The following is a 22,126-nucleotide window of genomic DNA, read 5'->3' on the forward strand; positions in this document are numbered from 1 at the left end:
GTTGGCTGATTCAAACGTCGGCAGATTATTGAAATCTCCTGTGAACCTTCTTTTATTCTTACAGTCGCCATCTCTCTTTTTCCAAGACGAGTCCTAGCATTATGTTTCATGAATCACATTGCAGCATCTAAAAAACCACGTGAACCTGCGGTGACCCTTTCACCTTTTCCCTACTTTTTATCGGCTAAACCCGCCGTGGTGTTAGGCGTGAAAGGGTTGCCAGAAGATATTGAAACCACCTCGTTTTTGCTTAAATTTCATTTCGCGTGATTGGCACATGATTAAAGTTATCACTTAATATATTTGTATGGCTCTTTTGAAGATCCTGGTTCTTAAAAGCAGAAACATAGTTTGCATCTACTGGTCTCAGTTCGTAGATCTAGTGTGCATGTGCAGCCACTATTGTTAAGGCACTGAGAGGTAAATACTTTGTTTCCGCCTTGATCATGCGAACGTAGAAGTATGTTTATTATGTAGTCACCTCCTAAAGTGATGGCACGGATGTTGTCTTGAGAAATCATTTAATTAATTTAACTTCCTTTAAATAAAACGTGGTATGTTTAGTCACTAATAGCCAAAGTATTGATAGGTTCAACTGCAAATCTACCCGAACACTGAACTCCTGAATAAACAGGGTTCAATATTTTTTAGTATGCGCATTCAAAAAATTTAATACCTTTAATATTTAATAATTAAAATTTTAATTTAATAAATTTATTCAATCTTGTGAAAGCGATAGTCGTTTATTGTTTTTGAAACCGGTGCCTCTGCCAATGATTAGCCTTCCTCTTACCCTAGGACACTTATATTTCGCTAGTATTCAGTTTCGTGAGTAGCATACAGAGTAAATTTTCACTGCAACTTAATTTCGCAGCTCTGATGAGTGCGAAAATATAGTGATGTAAAAATAAATGCTGTGGAACAGACATAATTAGATTCCTCAGGTCCAGTTCACTGGTTAGAAGAAGATTTTCAATTTGGGACTAGTTTGTAATTGTGAACCGCAGGTAGAAATGTGTTTGCGAGATCAATAATGCAATTTGATTGCTTGCTGCCATTTATTTCTTGGACTATGAATGAACAAAGCTATTTAATTTCACGTTTTCGTTCATTCGTTATGATAGTTTAGTTTCGCTCTTGAAATTTTTGCGAGAGGATGACTCTGCAAAAACGCGAAAGTTACATGATGCGAATACATAAGTTTCCTAGGGTAGATCATTTGACAGTGTGGCCATTAGTGGCTGTTTCAAAACTTATACAAATTATAAACTTATACAAATTATAAACTTATACAATCATACAGTCTGCAGCAATATCGACGACTCAGATGATGCTGTGCTTTTTTGCAAGTAATGAATTTCAAGTTGTCAGTTGAAGTTTTGGTTTTTTCAGCAATTATTTTCTATTGATTCGGAAAAATTTATAATTTGCGTAGACAAAGCTTACATTGCTACTTTTTTGTTAATTTTTGAGGTATAATTTTCTAAAGTATAACACACAGACCATCCATTGGCACATCTTTGTAATAGCTTGTTGTTTATGATAAATTGTTTTGTATTTTCATAAATCAAAGCAGTTTTATCAGTGTATTGTTTTGCGATAAAACTGATAAATTGATTAATTTTGGTTGATGAAAGTTTTTCCTGGCTGAACAATAGGTCATTATTCTGGAATTTAAAGGGAATTTCGACATTGATGAATGGAACACATTATACACAAGAAAAAATAAGTTCTAATGAACAGTTACTTCAAACCTTGAAAGTAAGTCTATTAGACCCTCCTATCTTATGTAAGTAAAATCCTCATCTCATTAAGCCAACGAGTAAGCGGCTTGTATTAATCTCTTGTTATCGTATAAGGGGAGTTTCAAAATGCACTTGTAACATAAAACACTGATAAAAAGTGATAAAACACTAAGAAAAGTAATAAAATACCATGCAAAGTCATAAAACTCCACAAAAAGTGTGTTAACACACTTAAAGGACTTAACACTCTTTGTAGGTAAGATATATTTAAATTCAGCAAATGCTGCCAGTTTATCAACATTTATTTCAGGTAAAACACCATGTTTGTTTAGAAGTATCAATCATAAAAGTCTAGTTGTATTCACAGCTTGGCTTAAGAACATCCAAATTGGCCGATTCTTGCTGGTCAATAATCGATTGGTGTGATTATTTCGACTTTTGTGTTCAATCAATTTGATAGTTTAGTTGACCTATAATATTATAAATTGAATGCACTGAATATCAGATGCTATTGCGCTGTTGAGAGTGATCTGATCGCAGGCATTGTAGAGAATTTCTTCTCTAATAGCGACTAGTCCACCACATAAGTGGTAGACAATGAGTATTATTCCACCTCACTACTACTTGCACACGCTTGAAGACGACAAGTCACTGATTTGTAGGATACGTTTATAGCATGTATATATTTGTATTCCTTGAAACCGTGAAATCTGCAATTGTAATAACGATGTTGATAATAGGCAAGGCAAAATTGTAACGCTCTATATAATATCAAATAGAAAAACACAGATTCGCACAATTGCAAATTTAGAACGCATGCACATGCAGGCAAATGACAATAATAACTGCATATACAATTGATGTATAATAAAATGTAAAATACCTTGTATGGTCCCATGCATGCTGCTAGTGATGAAATGGAGGTTAAATGCTAATGTTTGTTATAAATGTACGTTTGTTCTGGTAGATGGCTAAAATAAGACTGATTTTAGTTCACACAGAAAATGCAATGGAGTTTTATGTATGAGTAAAAATATGCTTTTAATTGGTTGCACTAGCAAAAAGATCCATTTTGTGGTAATTCAGAGTTTTGTAAGCTATGATGATGACCTGTCTGCCGCCAGTGCAATGTTTATCTAGTAACCACTCAGTTATCCGGTGACCTGAGTAGGCTGGTCAGCAAAACTTTACACTCCCACCTAAATTTAGAATTAAATTTATTTTAGCAAAGGGTGCAGTGTTTTCAATTTTAATTGCAAGACATGAAACGTACCAACTTTTGTACGGGTCGTTCCAAAATCGTTCTGTCCTTAGTCGGTTTACCCAATTTATCCAAGTCTGAAGTCCCAAGCAGAACGGAAGCCTTTCTAACTTTGTGATCTACACCTCTGTGAATGGAGATTACTCTACCGGTTCTCCAGTAGTTTCTGTGCTCATTACTGTCAACAATGGTAACTAGATCTCCCACCTTTAGGTCTGGCTGGGAAAACTGCCATTGTGTTCTTTTCTCAATCGCCGTCAGGTATTGTGTGGTCCATGCATACCAGAATTCTTGAGCTAGCTGCTGTGATTTCCTGTACATACTGCGACCGTACACTTCTTCGTTGTCAAAGTCTCCTGGTGGTGGTGCTGTGAAACCAGACTTGGCTGTAAGTAGTCGATTAGCTGTTATGATTGGGTCTGTGTCAGTAGCATTTGTGCCTGACAGTGGTCGGTTATTGATGGATGCCATTATTTCATAGAATGCAGTTCTTAAGGCTTCTGTAGACAGTCTTTGTGAGTACTTTCCAAACATGCTGTTCATGATTGACCTGATACTTCTTATTTGGCGTTCCCAGACACCACCTTGGTGACTGGCTGTCGGGGAGTTCACTTTGTAAGTAATTTTCTTTGCAAGGAGGTACTGTTTTAGTTTGTTGTCCCTCATGGTGAGTAGATCCTTTTCCTGTTGATTTCTTCCTCCTAGAAAGTTTGTTCCTCCATCACAATATATAGTAGCCACAGAACCACAAATGGATTCGAATCGTCTAAGTGCTTGGAGAAAGCTGTCTGCTGAAAGGTCCTCTAGGAGCTCAATGTGTAACGCTCTACTATATAAACATGTAAACACAACGCCCCATCTCTTGATGACTGTTCGACGGTCCTTGACTTCGAAAGGCCCAAATGTGTCTATGCCTATTTGAGTAAAAGGTGGACTTGGTTCACTTCTTTCTTTTGGTAAGGGTGCCATTAGTTGCTGTAGTGGTTTGCTTCGTTGTTTTAAGCATGTTATACAGTTGCGAATTATAGACTTTGCTAGGGTCGGTGCACCAACTATCCAGAAACCAGCTTGTCTGATTGCAGCGACTGTTGAGTTAGAGCCTTGGTGATGGGTCAGTTCATGGTAATGCCTGACTAGTAGTTTTGCCAATAGTGATTTTGCTATAATGATTGGATGGTTCTCTTCATAAGTGAGATGAGTGGTTACTCGACTATTCATTCTTAGTGTGTTTTCCTTGTCCAAGAAAGGAGTTAGACTCGCTATTTTGCTGGATTTTCTGACTCTTGTGCTATTGGAGAGGCTGTTCACTTCTTCAATGTAGCTATGTGATTGTTCCATGAGAATTATTGCCTTCTCTGCTGATTTTATTTCGTCATTCTCAATTGGTTGCTTTTTGAAGCATTTGTGTCGTAGCATAGCTTTTGCATTAGCTACAGCTCGCACCAATTTGCGCCAGGAGCTAAACTTCTCTATGATTGTCTGTGATGTTGACTTCTCTGTTTGTAGAATAGTAAGTCCAGTTTTCTTTCTCTTGATTTCTGGGCTGTTTTCTATCGCTTCTTCAAAGTTGAGATCGCTTGTCAGCTTGTGACTAATATCTGGCTCGTGTAGAAAGCTCGGACCATTATACCATGTGCTTTTCATAAGTTGACTTACTGAAGCTCCACGTGACACTGTGTCTGCAGGGTTTTCTGATCCTGGTACATGGTGCCACTGCTTTGGGTTGCTATGTCGTCTGATCTCGCTGACTCTGTTTGCTGTAAACATTTGAAAGGGTGTGTCATTGTTTTTAATGAAACCTAGAGCTGCTTTTGAGTCGGACCAGAAGAATTCTTGGTCAACGTCCATATCTAGTTCTTCTCCAATGAAGGATTTAAGTCTAGTTGCCTCCACTGATGATTGTAACTCTAGCCTTGGGATTGTAAGTCCCTTTAAAGGCACAACTTTTGATTTGGCAGCAATGAGGGTCACATGAATGTTGCCCTCATTGTTGATGATCCTTGAATATGCACAAGCTCCATATCCATCTAAGCTCGCATCACTAAAGTAGTGTATTTCTGTCCTTTTGACATCACCAAATTCTGTAGGCTTGAGACATCTTGGTATACGGATTTGATTCAGATTGTTGAGGTCATCTTTCCATTGTTTCCATTTGGACTGTAAAGTTGGCGACACTTCATCATCCCATCCTTTACTTTCCTGACAGGCTTGTTGCATCACGATTTTTCCTTGAAGTAGAAAGGGAGCGAGGAAACCTAAGGGGTCATAGATCTGGGAGACTGATGACAAAATTCCTCTCTTGGTAGCAGGCTTGTCGATTGGGTTACTAGTAAATATGAATGCATCTGTTTCGGTACACCATTCCAGACCGAGAGTTCTCTCCGATGGGAGAGTGTCCTTGTAGAGGTGTAATCCTTGTAAATTGGCCGCCTTTTCACTTTCAGGAATAGCTTCTAACACTTCCCTGCTGTTGCTTATAAACTTATGCAACCTGAGATTGGCTGCTTTACATATGTTAGTGGTGTCTCTGATCAAGTTGATAGCTTCTTCAGGGCTTTTTACACTTCTAATCCCATCATCTACGTAAAAATCTTTTATAATAAAATTAGCTGCGGCTGGATGCTTCTCTGATGCTTCGCTTGCTAATTTTCTCAATGCAAAGGTTGCAACTCCAGGAGAACTTGTTGCGCCGAACAGGTGCACTGTCATTCGGTACTCTTTTATAGTTTCCAGATCACGGTCTACCCATAGAAACCGCAGATAGTCTCTTTCCTCTGTGTTCACTTTAAAATTGAGAAACATCTTCTGTATATCACATGAAAATGCGATTGGCTCTTTTCGAAACCTGAGTAGTATTCCGGGCAGACAGTTTACATGGTCTGGTCCTGAAAGAAGCTCGTTATTTAGACATTTGTCTTGGTATTTGACACTAGCGTCGAAGACTACTCTAAGTTTGTTTTTTTTTGGATGATGCACAGCAAAGTGCGGTAAATACCAGATTTTTCCATCTGGTGGACACTCTGTCGGAACTGGTTCTGCATGACCACTGCTGAGTATCTCATCCATGAAGGAAAAGTATTCCTCCTTTAAGGCATGGTCCTTTTTGAGCTTACCGATTAGCAAGCCTAGTCTCTTAACTGCTTGTGTTCTATTGTTTGGCATAAATGGGGTCTTTAAAAATGGCAACGGGAGAGTGATTGTGCCATCTTTCATTGTATCTGAGTTCTTTTCTAGTATTTCTAAAAACTTCTTATCATTCTGTGACATCTTTTTTCTACTGTTCAGATCTTCAAACTCATTGTGTTGTATTGTACAGTAGCTTTGTTGTGGTGTAATTATCTCTGAACTACCACCACAAAGAGTCCATCCTAAAACAGTTTTGACTGCAAAAGGTTCTGTAGGTTCACCGACAATTGATTCATGCGGTGCTAGCAAATGGGAGTTGTCTCTTCCAATTAGCATTTCGACTGAAACATTCAGCTTAGGTGAGATCAGGTGAGATATGTGACTCAGGTGTTGAATTTGCTTAGCAACTTCTCTGGTTGGTATATGAGCTTCGTTGTAGGGAATCTTCCTTTGTTCAAAACCTGTAACTTTGTATGTAATGTTGTCAGTGGCTGGGCCAATTCCACGTACGTTGAAGTCGTACTGGCTTCTGTAGCTCGTTTCTTCTCCATTTAGCGTCTGTACTGTCACCTTCTCCGGCTGTCTACTTGTCTTTAAATTCAGGGTGTGTACAGCTTCTTTTGATATGTAAGTTGTGTCTGATCCATTGTCCAGCATGGCATACATAGTGGACTGTTTACCATTTTCCGTTGACACACTGACTGGTATGAGCATGTTGAGTAGTTCTGTTTGAGAATCTCTTTTAGTTGCAGCTGTAATGTGTTGTTTGGCTTTTGGCTTATCCGATTTTGACTCTGTTGTAGCTGCTCTTGTAACTGGTGTATTTGCCGCACCTGTTTTTGTTTCTGAAATTTGCTTAGATGCTGACAGCTGAGTTTGCTGCGCCGATGACGCAGTAGATTTGGAGTTTTCCCAATCCTGTTGCGTTTTATGTAGACAGTCAGGATGTTCCCGCTTACAGAATCTACATTTCCACTTCTTGGTGCAAGAATTGTATCTATGACCTTCGTGTCCACAGTTGAAACATAGACGATGGTGTTTGAAGAAGGCTACCACTTCTTCATGTGAGACTTTCACCAACAGGTTGCACTGCGCTGTGAAGTGATTGTCCCTATTGCATCTTTTACAATGACGATCCTTCGTGCCTGCGTCCTCAACAGACCTATAAGCTTGAAGGGTTTCTGCTCTCCTTGCAGTGTTTCTTAGTTGTCTTTTAGATTCTTGCTCCTTTTTGCTTGAAGTGGATTGACTTTCGATCCCAAGGATGTTCATCGATTTGGCTTCTTCACAAACAAACTCCTTAAATATGTCGAAAGGTGGATAGTCTTCATACTTTATTTCGTGCTGGCAAACCTTGTACTTCCATTTTGTTTTCATCCACTCTGGAAGCTTCTCTAGAATTTCTTGGTTCTTCTCCTGTTCATCTAAACTATTTAGATGAGGTACGGTTTTTCTTGCGCTTTGGATGTGTGTTAGAAAATCGGCAAACTTCTGTAGACCACTGCCATCTTTTGGCTGTATTTTGGGCCATTCTTTCAGTTTTGCCTTCAGCAGACGAGAGATGTTTGTCCTTTTTCCATAGCGTTCTTTAAGATGTTGTCTTGCGTCTTCGTATGATTCGATGCTGTCACTTAGCAAAAAGCCTTCAATGCATTCTTTTGCTTCACCATCAATGAACTTTTTAAGCATCCTCATTCTTCTTGTTCCAAATACGCCTTCAGTTTCCAAAAAGTCGTCGAAATCGGATTCCCAATCTTTAAACTTGAGCGGGTCTCCTGTGAATGTTGATGGTTCTACAATAGTCCGCTTTGTTCCTTTCATAGAGGCTGCAATCGTATTGGCTAGCTTTTCTATGTCGCTAACTTGAGGCCTGCTTGTAGCATGAGAACCTTGTGTAGAAATGTGTGCTTGGTCTACTATGTGGTTGTCCATGGACATGGCTGGCGAGGGCTTGGGTCTTACTCCAGTTATTGGAAAGTGGTCGGAAGAGCCGTAATTATCAGGCAAAGAAGACCTACTTGTGGGGGTTGATAACTCCGCTATCTCTGCAGCATTTGCCGTAGCTTGTTGTACTTCTATAGGCTGCTGCACATTTTGACGTTGCTCGAGAGGAAGTAAGTTGTTTTGCTGGTTGAGGTTCCCATTAGTAGTAACCTGTCGGGTTCTGTCCAAAATACTTCTTCTGACTTCTGCTTGCCTTTTCTGAGCATTTTGGATGTCTGCCAAATTTCTCCTAAGTGTTTCTTCTAATTGTGAAGCCAATTCTTCTTCCGCATTTTCAATGTCATCCATTAACGTATTAACGAGGTCAATGTTACCTTCACGTTCAGTGTTGAAAACTAAGTATATGCTTTCCATTTGCTCATCGAGTTCACCTTCGCACAGGCCTTTTAACTCATCACATAATGTGTCGACTTTTTGCCCGTCCTGTTCCAAGTATTCCAAAAGATCTGCTAGTCCATCAAAATTTTGTCTATCTACATTTGACAGGGCTTGTTCATAATTACCAAGTTTAGAATTTATCAAGACGGAGATCTCGGTTTTTAACTGGTTAACACGATTTTGTTTACCTTTTTCAGTGGGTTTACGGTTGCGTCGTCCTTTTACGGCTACAACTGTGCTGCTAGTGGGCTCAGACTCGGGTTCAAGACTTTCAAACTCAGGGTTTGATGTACTTTGATCTGATTGATTTACTGAATTACTGCTACTATGATTATCAATTTCTGAAACTTGATTTTCCTCACTGTTAGAATGTATAGCAATGCTATGAGTGTCACTAGTGTCCTCACTCATGCCTCAAATGACTGCTTAATTACCATAAAAATTGAACTGGCAGCAATATTTGGTGTCAAAGGTCAGCAATAAAAACTAAAATGTTTACTCTGTGTACTTGTTTCCGATTCGGTCAAAAGAATGTACTAATTGGCTTTTGCTCAATTTCTGTGTGAACTGAATCAGCTTTTACAACCATACATGTAAATTGCATAAGCATTAAATTTATAAGCAGAATTTAAACTACCTTTACAATATAAACGCTTATAAGAACTACTGTAGTAGCATTTAATGTTATAATGCTAAAATGTCCTATGGAAAGACAACTCTATCTGTGCTAATCTAGGATAATGTTCAAAACATTGCTGCTTACATAAACAATAGTCACAAGATACAAAGAACTTAGCTGATGCTGATATGTAGATCTTGCTAATTAGCTTGATCAGAAGGAAGATATCCTATCTCCGTGGTACTGGTTAGATTGTGACTGTCTCTTTTGGGCGAAGAGCTTACGATTTCTATTGACTGGTTATATTGTGACTGTCTCTTTTTGGCGAAGAGCTCACGGGTTGACTGCTTACTGATTATGATGTGACTGTCTCTTACTGGCGAAGAGCTCACGGGTTGACTGCTTACTGATTATGATGTGACTGTCTCTTACTGGCGAAGAGCTCACGGGTTGACTGCTTACTGATTATGATGTGACTGTCTCTTACTGGCGAAGAGCTCACGAGTTGACTGCTTACTGATTATGGTGTGACTGATTATAGGTTCAGAGATAGTCCTACCTCTGACTGCTGATTGTCTACTGCTGGCTTGTAAGGATCTCCGAGGAGCTTGCATACAAGATTTCACTGTAGAGAATTTCTTCTCTAATAGCGACTAGTCCACCACATAAGTGGTAGACAATGAGTATTATTCCACCTCACTACTACTTGCACACGCTTGAAGACGACAAGTCACTGATTTGTAGGATACGTTTATAGCATGTATATATTTGTATTCCTTGAAACCGTGAAATCTGCAATTGTAATAACGATGTTGATAATAGGCAAGGCAAAATTGTAACGCTCTATATAATATCAAATAGAAAAACACAGATTCGCACAATTGCAAATTTAGAACGCATGCACATGCAGGCAAATGACAATAATAACTGCATATACAATTGATGTATAATAAAATGTAAAATACCTTGTATGGTCCCATGCATGCTGCTAGTGATGAAATGGAGGTTAAATGCTAATGTTTGTTATAAATGTACGTTTGTTCTGGTAGATGGCTAAAATAAGACTGATTTTAGTTCACACAGAAAATGCAATGGAGTTTTATGTATGAGTAAAAATATGCTTTTAATTGGTTGCACTAGCAAAAAGATCCATTTTGTGGTAATTCAGAGTTTTGTAAGCTATGATGATGACCTGTCTGCCGCCAGTGCAATGTTTATCTAGTAACCACTCAGTTATCCGGTGACCTGAGTAGGCTGGTCAGCAAAACTTTACAGGCATGCATCTAGTGGTATCTTCTAATGTCAAGTACAGTTAGTTTATTTTAAAAAGCTAAAGTAGGTTATTAAAGTGTTCCACCTCACATATTGACCTTTAGAGTAATAGAGCAAGGACATTCGACAATTATTATGATGCGACTTGTGATTCATTACACTAAAGTCGAATCGCCTCATCTTAGTTATCTTCAGTTTCACGGTCATTGCTTGCAGTAATAATTTCAAGATGGTTAGAGACCTATGTGATCATGGTTACATCTAGTGCTGGGTGTATTAAGCCAACCATGACAGATGGTATACTGCCGGAGTTTATAGCTGAATAGATTATCACAATTTAGGAAATCATCAGGGTTGAGTAGTCGTTAGAAGCGATAGATTTTCACTTAAATTAAGCAAGAAGCATCCGATTTCCTAATTAGTCGTGGATTACTCCATCCTTTAACGATGAACTTACACACAATTTTAATAGATCTGTTTTATTAGTACGTATCGTATCGGTAATTTTCTATCATTAGCGATTGGTTTCTATGTTTGAGGTGATCTGATTGCCAGCATGTTTATAAATTAAAATCGACAAAACTTGACCGTTGTTTAAAAGCTCTGAAGAAAATTACGTGAAAAATGATTTTACTAGCTATCATTGCGATAGTTGATATCGGCTATTCCGTTTTAAGTTGAAGTATTACACATCTCTATTCTCTCGGTCTCAACGCAATTATAGACGTCATAATCGCACTTATGCTTCATCTGATTGTTTAATCACGATCACGTTTTGTCGATTTTTATCTAAAAATATCCTGGCAATGAGATTACTTCAAACATCAAAAACAATCGCAAATGATAGAAAAATACCGATACTTTCTAATAAACTCTACAAAGATTTTGTGTAAGTTTATCTTTAAGTACGTAATTTTATTTAAAACTGATTATATGACATTATTATATATTATATCCGATATTATAATAGATAGTTGTCGTGTCTTTTGGTTAGACATTGATATCAATTAAGCTCACCAGTGTCTTGTTGAAGCACTGCTCTACCTTAGCTGTTAATAAATTTTTCAGTTTATTGAAAGCAGTGCTGCGCAATGTCTAAAATTTGCATAATGATTTGCAACTTGAATAAGTTGGTCACGTCTTGTTCACCCTGAACTCTGTATGATCACAATACTGATGGGAGTGGGAACATTGCCTTTTGTATGACGGTAATGGGAGTGTTCCATCCTCCCTTTTTCACTTCAACAAAGTAAATGTTGGTGGCGCCTTTTTGTATTTGCTAATTTGTATTTAAATTTCTACTTTTTGTACTATAGCAACAGTCAACATACAACCGCTCTTGCTAACAGTTTAAAGTCACTATCTGTATCGAGTCTAACAAATTACTTTTTGTGAAGATGTTACAACCTAAAAGTGTCTCTCTGATGTTAAGTCTGTTAGCTGGCTGTATTGAATAATGTTATTTGTGCAGCTATTTATTTATTTCTATTTATTTCTATTAGTTATTTATTTCAGCTATCTATTTAGCTATAAAAGTCACATCTGCCATCTACGCAATGTAAATTTGTGTTCCAGTCGGAAACAGAAATTATCAACTCTGAAAAAGCGATTGTGATAAACTTGACCCAAGTGAGTTTTGCGCTGGTCCTGTTTTATAGGTGGAATGTGAATCAGTGGTAAAAAGCTTAGCAGATTGTACTCATACTTGAAAATAAGGTTACACATTGATTTTATGTAATTTTTTAAATAGTAAGTTATTCTAAGCTTCATTCTAGTTTTGTTTTCATTTTTTACTTTTCTTATTCTTTCTTATTTTTCTATTTTTGCCTCACTTCTAGTCTCACTTATAGCTGATCTTTTTTAATCCTTTCTGATCAGATGAGAGCAATGCTGTTCTTGTAGGCGACCTCTCGCGTACTCAGCCTATTCAACGGGCGTATCATATGTTCATATCTCCAATTTCTCTCGTATTTGAAGGTAAATATTTGCTCTGAATTTTCCTCGTATCCCAAATTTCTTGTACGTCAGGATACTCGTATCTCAAAGTATTGCTGTATTTATAGCAGTTCAAGTGAACTAAATTACAGAAAGGTCGCAACTTCACGCCTCATTCAATACCATGCTCATTGTGAGCTTCTGCTAATTCTTTATTTCAACATTCTGGGGTTCAAAGTCCAAAGTTTGTTTATTAACCTGCAAAGAGTGTATTAATCTTGTTATTGAGCTCATTCAAGGTCAGTCTCCCCTCTTGTTAACTCCAAACTCACTGGATCACTATGTTTCTATGAGGTTTATCATCAAGTTTGTGTCATCCACAAGATGAGGGTTGCAAACACCAGCAATTTAAGTGAATTTTGTTACTCCCAAGTTTTTATCGACTGTCTCATGCTTGTGAAAGATGGAAACGACACTTCTGGATGATATGCAAGAAAATGACTCACAAGCTATTCCATTTAAACATCTTTCTCACATAAGTCATTCCAATTTCGATTTGAGCAGTTCAGAATGTGCTGCTACGACTTCCCGCAACACACGAAGCGAATGCACTTATACTGCATAGTAGCTATGGTACAGCTCTAACTATGACAAAAAAGGGGAATGGAAGATAATGATCATCTGATTTACAATGAACCATCCGACTTGATCTGTTCACTAATGTTTACTACTACATTGCCATGATGTTAATTACTTGACTGGTGTTATAGTTCTTTGTGGTCGTTTGTGGTCGTGTAGAATCAACATAGGATTTCATTAAATGATTTCACAATGCTCGTTAGTCGGTTTCACTAGCCCATCTCTTCTAGCGAACAAGCACTCGTAGGAGACAGCAGGAATAAATTTTGAGGTTATTAATTGAGTTTACTAGTTGCTAAACATAGACAGTAGAAGCTTCAGGAGGAGTGGCAATAAATTAACGTAGCTATTGCCATGGTGAATTTTAAAAGGTAAGGTGATCTCTGATGGAATAGTCGGTTTCAGACACAAAGGGCTAGTACAAAGCGTCGCAATTGTTATTCACTTGATTGTGTAGATTTGTAGAAAACTACTATCCACCTGCCTGAAGTTGTCAAGTAATCACATAGCGATAGCCGCCAGTCTTTCACTATTTGGGATAGTTTGCAGATTGATCTCAAGTTGCACTCAAGAACATGGGAATTTTCATCGCAGGTCACTCACAAGTTTTATTTTGTGTGATATATTTATGTCAAACATTTGCAACATGTTATGTTGGGCTATGATTTTTGCTAGCTTTTGCCAAGTTGGACTTGTAAAGACTTCAGTGGGTCTTTTAAATGCTCATAAGAAGCAATTGCTTATTTGAGATGGAGTTTACGGCTGAATAATAAAAAGCAAAGTTCTTACATTTCCATTCTCAACAAGTTTCAATACAAACTGTTGTAGGGTTGAAAGTGAAGAACCACACTGGTTATTGGTATCTTCATTTTAAATTAAGTGCCCTTTTTAATGATTTCATCAATTTTACCGACCATGGCTTGGAAGTTTCAGCTTTGTAGCAAACCTGATTATTTTATCATATTATATATTTCAACAGATGTTATTCCAATTTGTGCTTGAACAAGGATCTTAAATAAAATTATTACGTATAGGAGAATGAAACTTAAGAAGCCCAAACTGATTTTGGCCTTCTTGAGTTCATTTCCAAACTCAGGGAACTTGAATTCATGAATTCAAATTCATAAAAATGAATTTGAATTCTTCCAAACTGAATGTGTTATGCTCTCCTCTGACTTCCAGCCGCATAGCAAAGAGTGTGATTTGTGCTTTTCATTTTGGAGTTTCCAAGCGATGCTTACTAAGCAGATTATTCTTTGGTATTTGAAGGTTTTAGCCCTGGTCATCTACTGTAGTCTACTGGTCATCTGTTGTAGTCCACTGGTCATCTACTGTAGTCCACTGATCATCTACTGTAGTCTATTGGTCATCTACTGTAGTCCACTGGTCATCTACTGTAGTCCACTGGTCATCTACTGTAGTCCATTGGTCATCTACTGTAGTCCACTGGTCATCTACTGTAGTCTACTGGTCATCTGCTGTAATCTTCTGATCATCTGCTGTAATCTTCTGGTCATCTGCTGTAATCTTCTGGTCATCTGCTGTAGTATTAGACAACAAATGATTGTCATCTACCTGAACATAACAATTTTCTCACAATGTTACATAACCAGTATTGGTGCACTGGTGGGGTTTCTTTTCAAGTAGGCTGGATACATTACACAACCATAGCGCTATACAAAAGAGCAAAAGTTTCCTTCATCTTCCACCAGCTTACTAGGAAAAATAGTAACAGTTGACATCTGAGTCTGCCACAATTATAATGTGTACCTGGTTTTGTAAATACTTATGAGCTTTTAGAAGTCAGGTTCATTCTGGTACGCTAGATCAATGTAGAGGCTCGTTCATGCTAGTAATTTTATGACATTTCTCACTTCGTATTTGCACTTACATGCCTTACTTTGTTGTTAAGCTCTGCGTGTACCGTTTTGACACCTACATGACTACTTGTACTCCTACTCGCTATACATAATTTGGATTCTTTTTTGTACATTTTTATGCTGGTTGCTGTGGGTTTCCCTAGCTAACCTTGTACGCATTCACCACTGTCAGTAGACATTTATAAGCTTAGACCTGCTGATAGGCTTGCGGCAATGGAATTAGAATCTATTAATTTCCTCTGCCGCCTTGTTAGAATTAGAAGGTTTATGACAGTTAAGATCTCATTATGTAATACAAGCTGAGTTTAGCTGCAGTATAACTACCTGCTCAGCGTGATATTATATATGCAGTGTTGTTACTGATTAGGAACCTGTCTTAGTTATATTTTGCCTTGTGTGTTAGTGGCTTATGCCTGGTATAGTTCTCTAGTAGTTCTTACTTTGCAAAGCTCTGGTATTTTGCAAGCTATAATTTGGTTTGTTCAGTTATTTGACCCCTTTTTTGAACTGTCATTCCTATTCATCTGTTTACAACCTTGAGATAAACATACCCGCTTGTTTGCTAGTCGAAACAAAAGGCTTCTTCACGCATCTTCAAATCTTTAAAAGCCTTAAGGGTCCAATTGTTGTTGTCTCTATCAATCATAGGTTAACCATACTACCATAGACGCTACTATAACGTATACCTCCTATAATGTAAATTCCACATAACGTAAATAATTTAAGCAAAGTTTTTGGTTTGTACTACGTAAAAAATTCCATATAACATAAGATGGCAAGTAGGGGCAACTAAAGAAAGGTACTCTTATGTATAAAATGTGCCTTATCTACGTGTTGACTTATTCTGCATTACAAGATGAGACCTGTTATTTGTAAACAGCTCTAATGCCTTTGCGTCATGTCTGTGAGGCTTCTGTGGATTTAAGACAACTTTCAGAACAAAACACTTCATCCTCTTTTCCCAGAATTAAAGAACAGGAAACTGTACCATGTCATATTTTAACAGGCTTCAACGAGTTACATATCAGCTTACTGTACCATTGAGTGGCAATATATTCTCATTGCGCTAATTTAACCCTTTCGTGCAAGCTGCTGACATTGTGATATGCTACCAATGCATCGCTACAATTATTTTATCATTCTATGATCAAATATCTGGGAGGATGATATCGCTTTTTTAATTTTTTTTGTTTAAAACCTTCATAAGCTTAAGATTATATCCCTAAAATCGTCATTTCCTACAGACATGAGTGTTTTAAGGACTTTATTGAAGCAGCTGGACGGAACTATTGTTCGTTCAATCAGTTAACCCCACTGTACCCCGTGTGACATATATGTAACAGCAGTTTTACAGAGTTACACATTGCTAAGTGAAAACATTCTACATAGGCCAAGAAGAGTAATCTTTTTGCTACACAATGATACCAGATTTGATTGGTTCACAACAAGTCATGTGACCTAGAACTGTTTTTGTTTAGTTCTCTCCATGTTTTAGGTAACTTGTTAAGTACACCAGAACTATCAAGTGGTTGTCTTTTTCACTCTTCGTTGAACCCTGTGTCCAGTTATAGCAATTAAAATATAGCAATAAAAAATCCATATGGCACTGGCTTTGATCTCAGGACCTTCGGATCTCGAACTTCAGGCGTCGAACTTAACCATTAAGTTACACAGAATATAATGGGTGAGAATATAATGGATGCATTGGACAAATAGTCATTACATTGGTTAAGATACCCACACTCAACACGCTTGGGGTTAATAGTTAGCACTGCTCACCGTTATGCGTAACGATTGTTAAGCTGGCTGAAAAGTTGAAAACGTGTGTATTGTTTTAGTAAATTGTTTTTTTTTATGTTATAAAATATATGTGCAAATTTATGTAAATTCAAGCGAAACATTTAATATAATACCTAATTTTCAGTCTGGGGGCTGCAGGGTCAGAATTATTATTTAAATAGCGATTGTTACCAATTTAATTTTATTTGAAAAAAACTACCAAACTTCATTGTTAAAAATGTAGTAATCATCTGTTCACATGTAGTCAAACCTCAACATATAAAATTAATTCATTACAATATCTGCTTCATATGTTGAGACCATTGGTTGGAGCTAATATTTTTAAGAGTTTTTGAGCTTTTCGAATTGCTTCTGATCCTGAAAAGTTATGATAAACATGTCATTGCGTATATATTAATAAATCCCACCTTGTCTTTGTGTCTGTCTGTTAGTCAACATAAACACAATGTGTTTCCACGTTTTTCGACCAGTTTTATTCAAACATCATCCTTCGTGTCTTCCATCAGGTTATTAAAAATATTTGGCTTTAAAGTTCCATCAGGTTTCTATGAACCAGCCTCATAAACACCCACCTCCAGACTATCTGATTGAGAATGAAAGGAATCCTGAGCATCACTGAGCTTAATGCTAGTTCTTAAGAATATGTTGTATTTTGTGCGATTTGATTCAGGGCCCAAAAAACAATAATAAATACTTCAAATAATTACGTATGCATAAAAACATGGTCTACATGATTAAATAAAGATTAGGTACAGATAGCGTAGGGCGTAATTGAATTATATAAAATTCTGTAATAAAGTAACTGTAAAAAATAATTTGATGAATAATAATCCTTAAAAAAAGGTTTGTATTGTTATTTTACCCCAAAGATATGTGAATGGAAATGTAGACTCGGCAATGCAAGATCGGTGGTAAGAGAGATTGAAATACACAACATAACTTAGTTAAACTTACACTAACTATCACTAGATGTGGTTCGAATCGAGTGAGTTTTCACATCATCTATTATTTTAATATTTCTTTTTTTAATTTGTTACAGCCCTTTTGTTTATACTTACAAACTGTAAAGCTCATAGGTGTTCAGATACTGCATGTTATTAATTAACACATGCATCAAGGCAACTATTCGCTCATATTTTATGTTGGTGTCAAAACAATTCTATGCGGAGGTGATCATAAGTTGAGATGTAGATATGCAGTCATAGAAGCATGGAGGCATGTCATAGAGGCATTTTATATAGAAGCAATAGGTTCCAAATACTTGTTTCTAATCATTTTATGTATTGAAATAGTTGTACTAACGACAATAATACGTTGTTATTGATATTAGTTTTATTATTGTATTCTTTTTTTGACAGACTCTATTTTGTGTAATTCCAGTTGTTCATTCTTTCTTGCAAACGCTTATCTTAAAGTTTACGTGAGGCGATGATACATGAAATTGTGTGATGCTGAACACAGCGATTGACTCATCATCCATACTACCTATCAGTTCACTATATTGATACCGCATTATACTTTTAGCCCATCAAGAATTTTATTGTAATTACATCCCTCGCACAACATATGAAACCCGATTCTCAAATTCCTGTTGTAAATCTCCAACAATCTTCTTCCCGTGCAGGCCATCGCACGGGGGATTTTCAACAGGCCATTTTTTGAAACCAACTCCTTAAGTCTATTAAAGGCATAGAGAAGGTGGCCAGTTTCAAGAGAGAAAATAGGTTGCATCTTTTAACATGTGAATAAAACTGATGACGGCAAGCCCAACGCCACGACTAGCTATGCTATTGCGTATTATAGGCTTCATCACTTCTCCAGCTTATTTCTTTTGCTTAACTAATTTTGTTGATGGAAATTAATCACAAAATCACAACTAATCACTATAATAATTTTTTCAGCGAAAGATTTGTCCAAACTCTCATGGTGGAAACATGTATTAGTTTAGAAATTTAAAATTATATATTTGAGACATAGACCAACACATTGCATTTACCTGATATAAACTTGCTATTTTTGGCTTCAGTTAAAACTGTCCTCAAAATTTCTCTTCCAACCACAAAAGTGGAGTAGATCAGGTTCGCAGCCAGGGACGTGACGCGGCAGGACTTGACACTAATTATCAAACCAATCAGAGAGATGCCAGTCATTATACTAAAATGCAAAGTAGATGTCCACCATTGCTCTACTCAAACTGGAAGTGATTTCATGTGATCATGCATGACTGACTGCTACTAGTGTAATTTATTACTAACAATTCTGATTCAAGACAAGTGTGCTGCTGTGCTATATTTACATGAAGGTGTTATTTGTTGACTTGATGGAAAGATTTCTGTAAATATTCACAGCTTTGTTAGTGGTGAGTTTATTTATGCTTGGTTGCTTTGTTCAATACTAGTAGTAGTTCCTAGACGTGTCGTCTAATTTCCTCGCTAGAAAATGTATAAACTGTAATACACTGCTAAGGTATAATTAGAACTGATCGCCATAGACACGCCATAGACACGCTGGTCAGTAGGTAAATCGATAAGTTATTCATAGATTTAGCGTTGTCCCACAACTTTATGGCTCATTGGTCACTAATTTTGTTGTATGCTCAGCTTTACGTGATAGTTGAGGATTAATCATCCAATCATCTTCTCTGACATGAATTTTAGATTAACACCTCTTGAAATTGGCTTGTTGACTCCCTCCTTTGACTGATAATCTGTAAAGATTGTTTGTGCTTTGTTCATTAAGCGAGTGGTGTGAGATCCATTTTACTGGAAATTGCTAAGGTTTGTCATATGAAATTTGATATACAGAATATAACCTGTGGATGTTATCTAAGTTGGTTAGAACAGCTGCAGAAAATTATTTTAGCAGATTCGAACGATTAACTTTTTTGGCAGAGACATCAAACACTGAAGAGCAATTCCTATTTCAAGGATATTTGGATGAGTGAATTATTTCATCTCATAGTTGTTATTCATCCAGCAGTTTTTGACAGAACAAAGTGAATGCTGTGGTCGTCAAACTTGTAAAGGCATCACTCATCAGCACACGAAAATCTAGCCACGAAATTTTTGTGTAACATTGTAGCATAAAGAGGCATTAGAGATTCACTTGAACAACTTGCAGTGTTATGAATAGATTTGTCTACATGTTCTATGCACAATGTACCTGTTCTTTCTTTGGAACATATCTTACTTACCAGCTTCCTACAAATGAGAGCTTTTAAATTATATTTTTTGCATTGTATTTGGTAAACAAGACGATGCCAACTAAAATAACTATATGGAGTAACATACACTATACTAGTTCACGAAATGCATCTGAATCGGTTTTAAGATAAATGGTGCTATTTATGAAGATCATCTGATCAAAGGTATTCTGGTGTCATTCTGTCTCTTCTGGTCTTTAAGTATACAGAAGATATTCTGGTGGCATGTTGTCACTTCTGGTCTTCAAGTACAGTGAAGGTATTCTGGTGTCATGCTGTCACTTCTGGTCTTCAAGTACAGTGAAGGTATTCTGGTGTCATGCTGTCACTTCTGGTCTTCAAGTACAGTGCTGAATGTAGTTATAGGAGAGCTTAAAATAGACATGTTATTTGTTATTAATTCATAGTTTGTTAAGTATTTATCAAATGAATTATGGCAATATGTACATCAATGGAAAGCTAAGGATGTTCTACACATGAATATCATTGAATATCAAATTATATTTTACCTTTTTAGCCTGGTTTTGGTGTAACATGAGGGTATCTGTGCATTATGACAAAGTCCAATAAAAACTAAGTTTATATTCGTCGACCAAATTGGTGATGTTTAACATGGATTTCGAATATACATGTAACAATATGAAAGTAAATTGTGACTTTTAGAGTATTAGTATCATCTTAATATTTAGTTGTTCAGCTCTTACTGTCAATCACAGGTTGGGATAAAATGCCTGAAAAATACTTTGATTGTGATTTTTGTGAAAACTTGGTGACAGCTAGTGTCTGCAAGATTTGATTCCCAAACATGTATAGTACGTATCGTCTGAGATAACTAACAAATAAAATAAGTCTATGTCATAAATGCCAAATAACATGGAAAATTTACTTGCTGGTCCTACAATTACAGCCACCACCATAGATAAATCTGCTTAATACATTTAAAAGATTTGGTTTGTGTTGTAACCTGAACTGATCATTTCCATGGGATATTTAGAAACATTAAATTACAATTTGATTAGCAACAGGAAGTAAAAAAGTGAATTTCGTGTCAGTCGCCAAGTGATTTCGTGTACTGGTTTAAGTTTTCTCAGATTAGCCATTTAGTTACGAAATGTTGAGCCGGAGATTAACAACTCGTTGATTCATTGCAGTGAGACGTACTTTGAGGCGTGTTTTCATCATTTACATGACATGCTTAATAAATCAGCTGATTTGATATGAAATGAATTCCTTGAATTCTTCAGTGACTAGTACAATGTTTAGTAACAGAAATCATGTGGTTTTCATAGTCGTCTAGTTATTCAGGGAGATGGCCGTCTAGTTGTTCAGGGAGATGGCCGAAGATTTTCACTTGATTTTTAAATGGTGGAATTTCAAAGTAATAAACAATTTTCAAGTCTTTTTCTTTGAAGAGAGATGAATTAAAAAAAATTTGTTCCTAAGTAAATGACTAAGTCATTCATCAGTTTATGTAGGGGACCAGGGCTGGGGGGCAAAATAAAAGGCATACCTTACAAAAACATTCTGCAAGGCCACTGGAGGCATCGAACATGAGCATAAATTTCTGTCTATTGCATTTGTACAAGTTCATTTTTATTACAACACTTGTATTATAGATATATATTATATATATATAATGATAGATATATATACTATATATATGTAATATAAGGTATCTGGTGATAACTTTGTGAAGTTATCACTTGATGAGAGCAGATCTATATATGCTTGAAACAAATAGCGTAGCGATTTGCTAACAACTAAGTGCACTTTATGTTATAGTATAATTCATTCTACTACACTCAGTGTATTGAGGGGTCTTTCTTCATAAAACTTATTTATGTGTAACAGTGTTTATAACAATAATAACGGTATAATTATGTATATTCTGACTATTTTTGTTGTATTCATTTTTAACAATTTTTTTAAAATAGATTTTTTTCTGAGTCATGTTATATTAATTTAAAGTACCTGGGTTTGTATTACTGTTTTTAGTGGATTTCAGATTTCATTTTAAAACAAGCTGCCAGTTAGCCAATCACAACAAAGTAGGAGACGAACATTACTAATACGTGTGAATAAACTAGAATTCCGCGTAACGCTTCCATTGACATTTTCGCTTTGACAGATTTTTGACGCTTTTTTTCCATTTGACAAATTCCGCTGACATTGCCATGTCAATGCTGGTGGGTTCAGTCATAGTGTTTGGACATAGCTCAAAGGTTAAAGGTAATGCTGCAAAGGAGCTCAACGGTTATTACAAAA

At 36.7% G+C, this 22,126-nt stretch overlaps 2 protein-coding genes across 7 annotated transcripts in view; one reads left to right on the plus strand and one right to left on the minus strand.

Moving 5' to 3' along the window:
• Positions 1–22,126, plus strand: part of LOC137407723 (arginine-glutamic acid dipeptide repeats protein-like) — an 86,302-nt gene that overhangs the window by 3,078 nt on the left and 61,098 nt on the right. For 3 of the 6 annotated variants that reach the window (XM_068094095.1, XM_068094100.1, XM_068094101.1), the window contains exon 1: positions 19,000–19,018. The exons of 2 other annotated variants lie outside the window; for them this stretch is intronic. The gene's annotated coding sequence lies outside the window, so the exon portion shown is untranslated. Of the gene's footprint in view, positions 1–13,332; positions 13,351–18,999; positions 19,019–22,126 lie in introns of those variants that run through there. One more of the 6 variants, XM_068094097.1, reaches the window with a different exon arrangement.
• On the minus strand, positions 2,995–8,925 carry LOC137407820 (uncharacterized). Its single transcript, XM_068094200.1, has one exon. It carries the CDS (start codon positions 8,923–8,925, stop codon positions 2,995–2,997), a length of 5,931 nt encoding a protein of 1,976 aa, XP_067950301.1.

This window comes from Watersipora subatra, chromosome 11, assembly GCF_963576615.1.
Source record: "Watersipora subatra chromosome 11, tzWatSuba1.1, whole genome shotgun sequence".
NCBI classification, from domain to species: Eukaryota; Metazoa; Bryozoa; class Gymnolaemata; order Cheilostomatida; family Watersiporidae; genus Watersipora; species Watersipora subatra.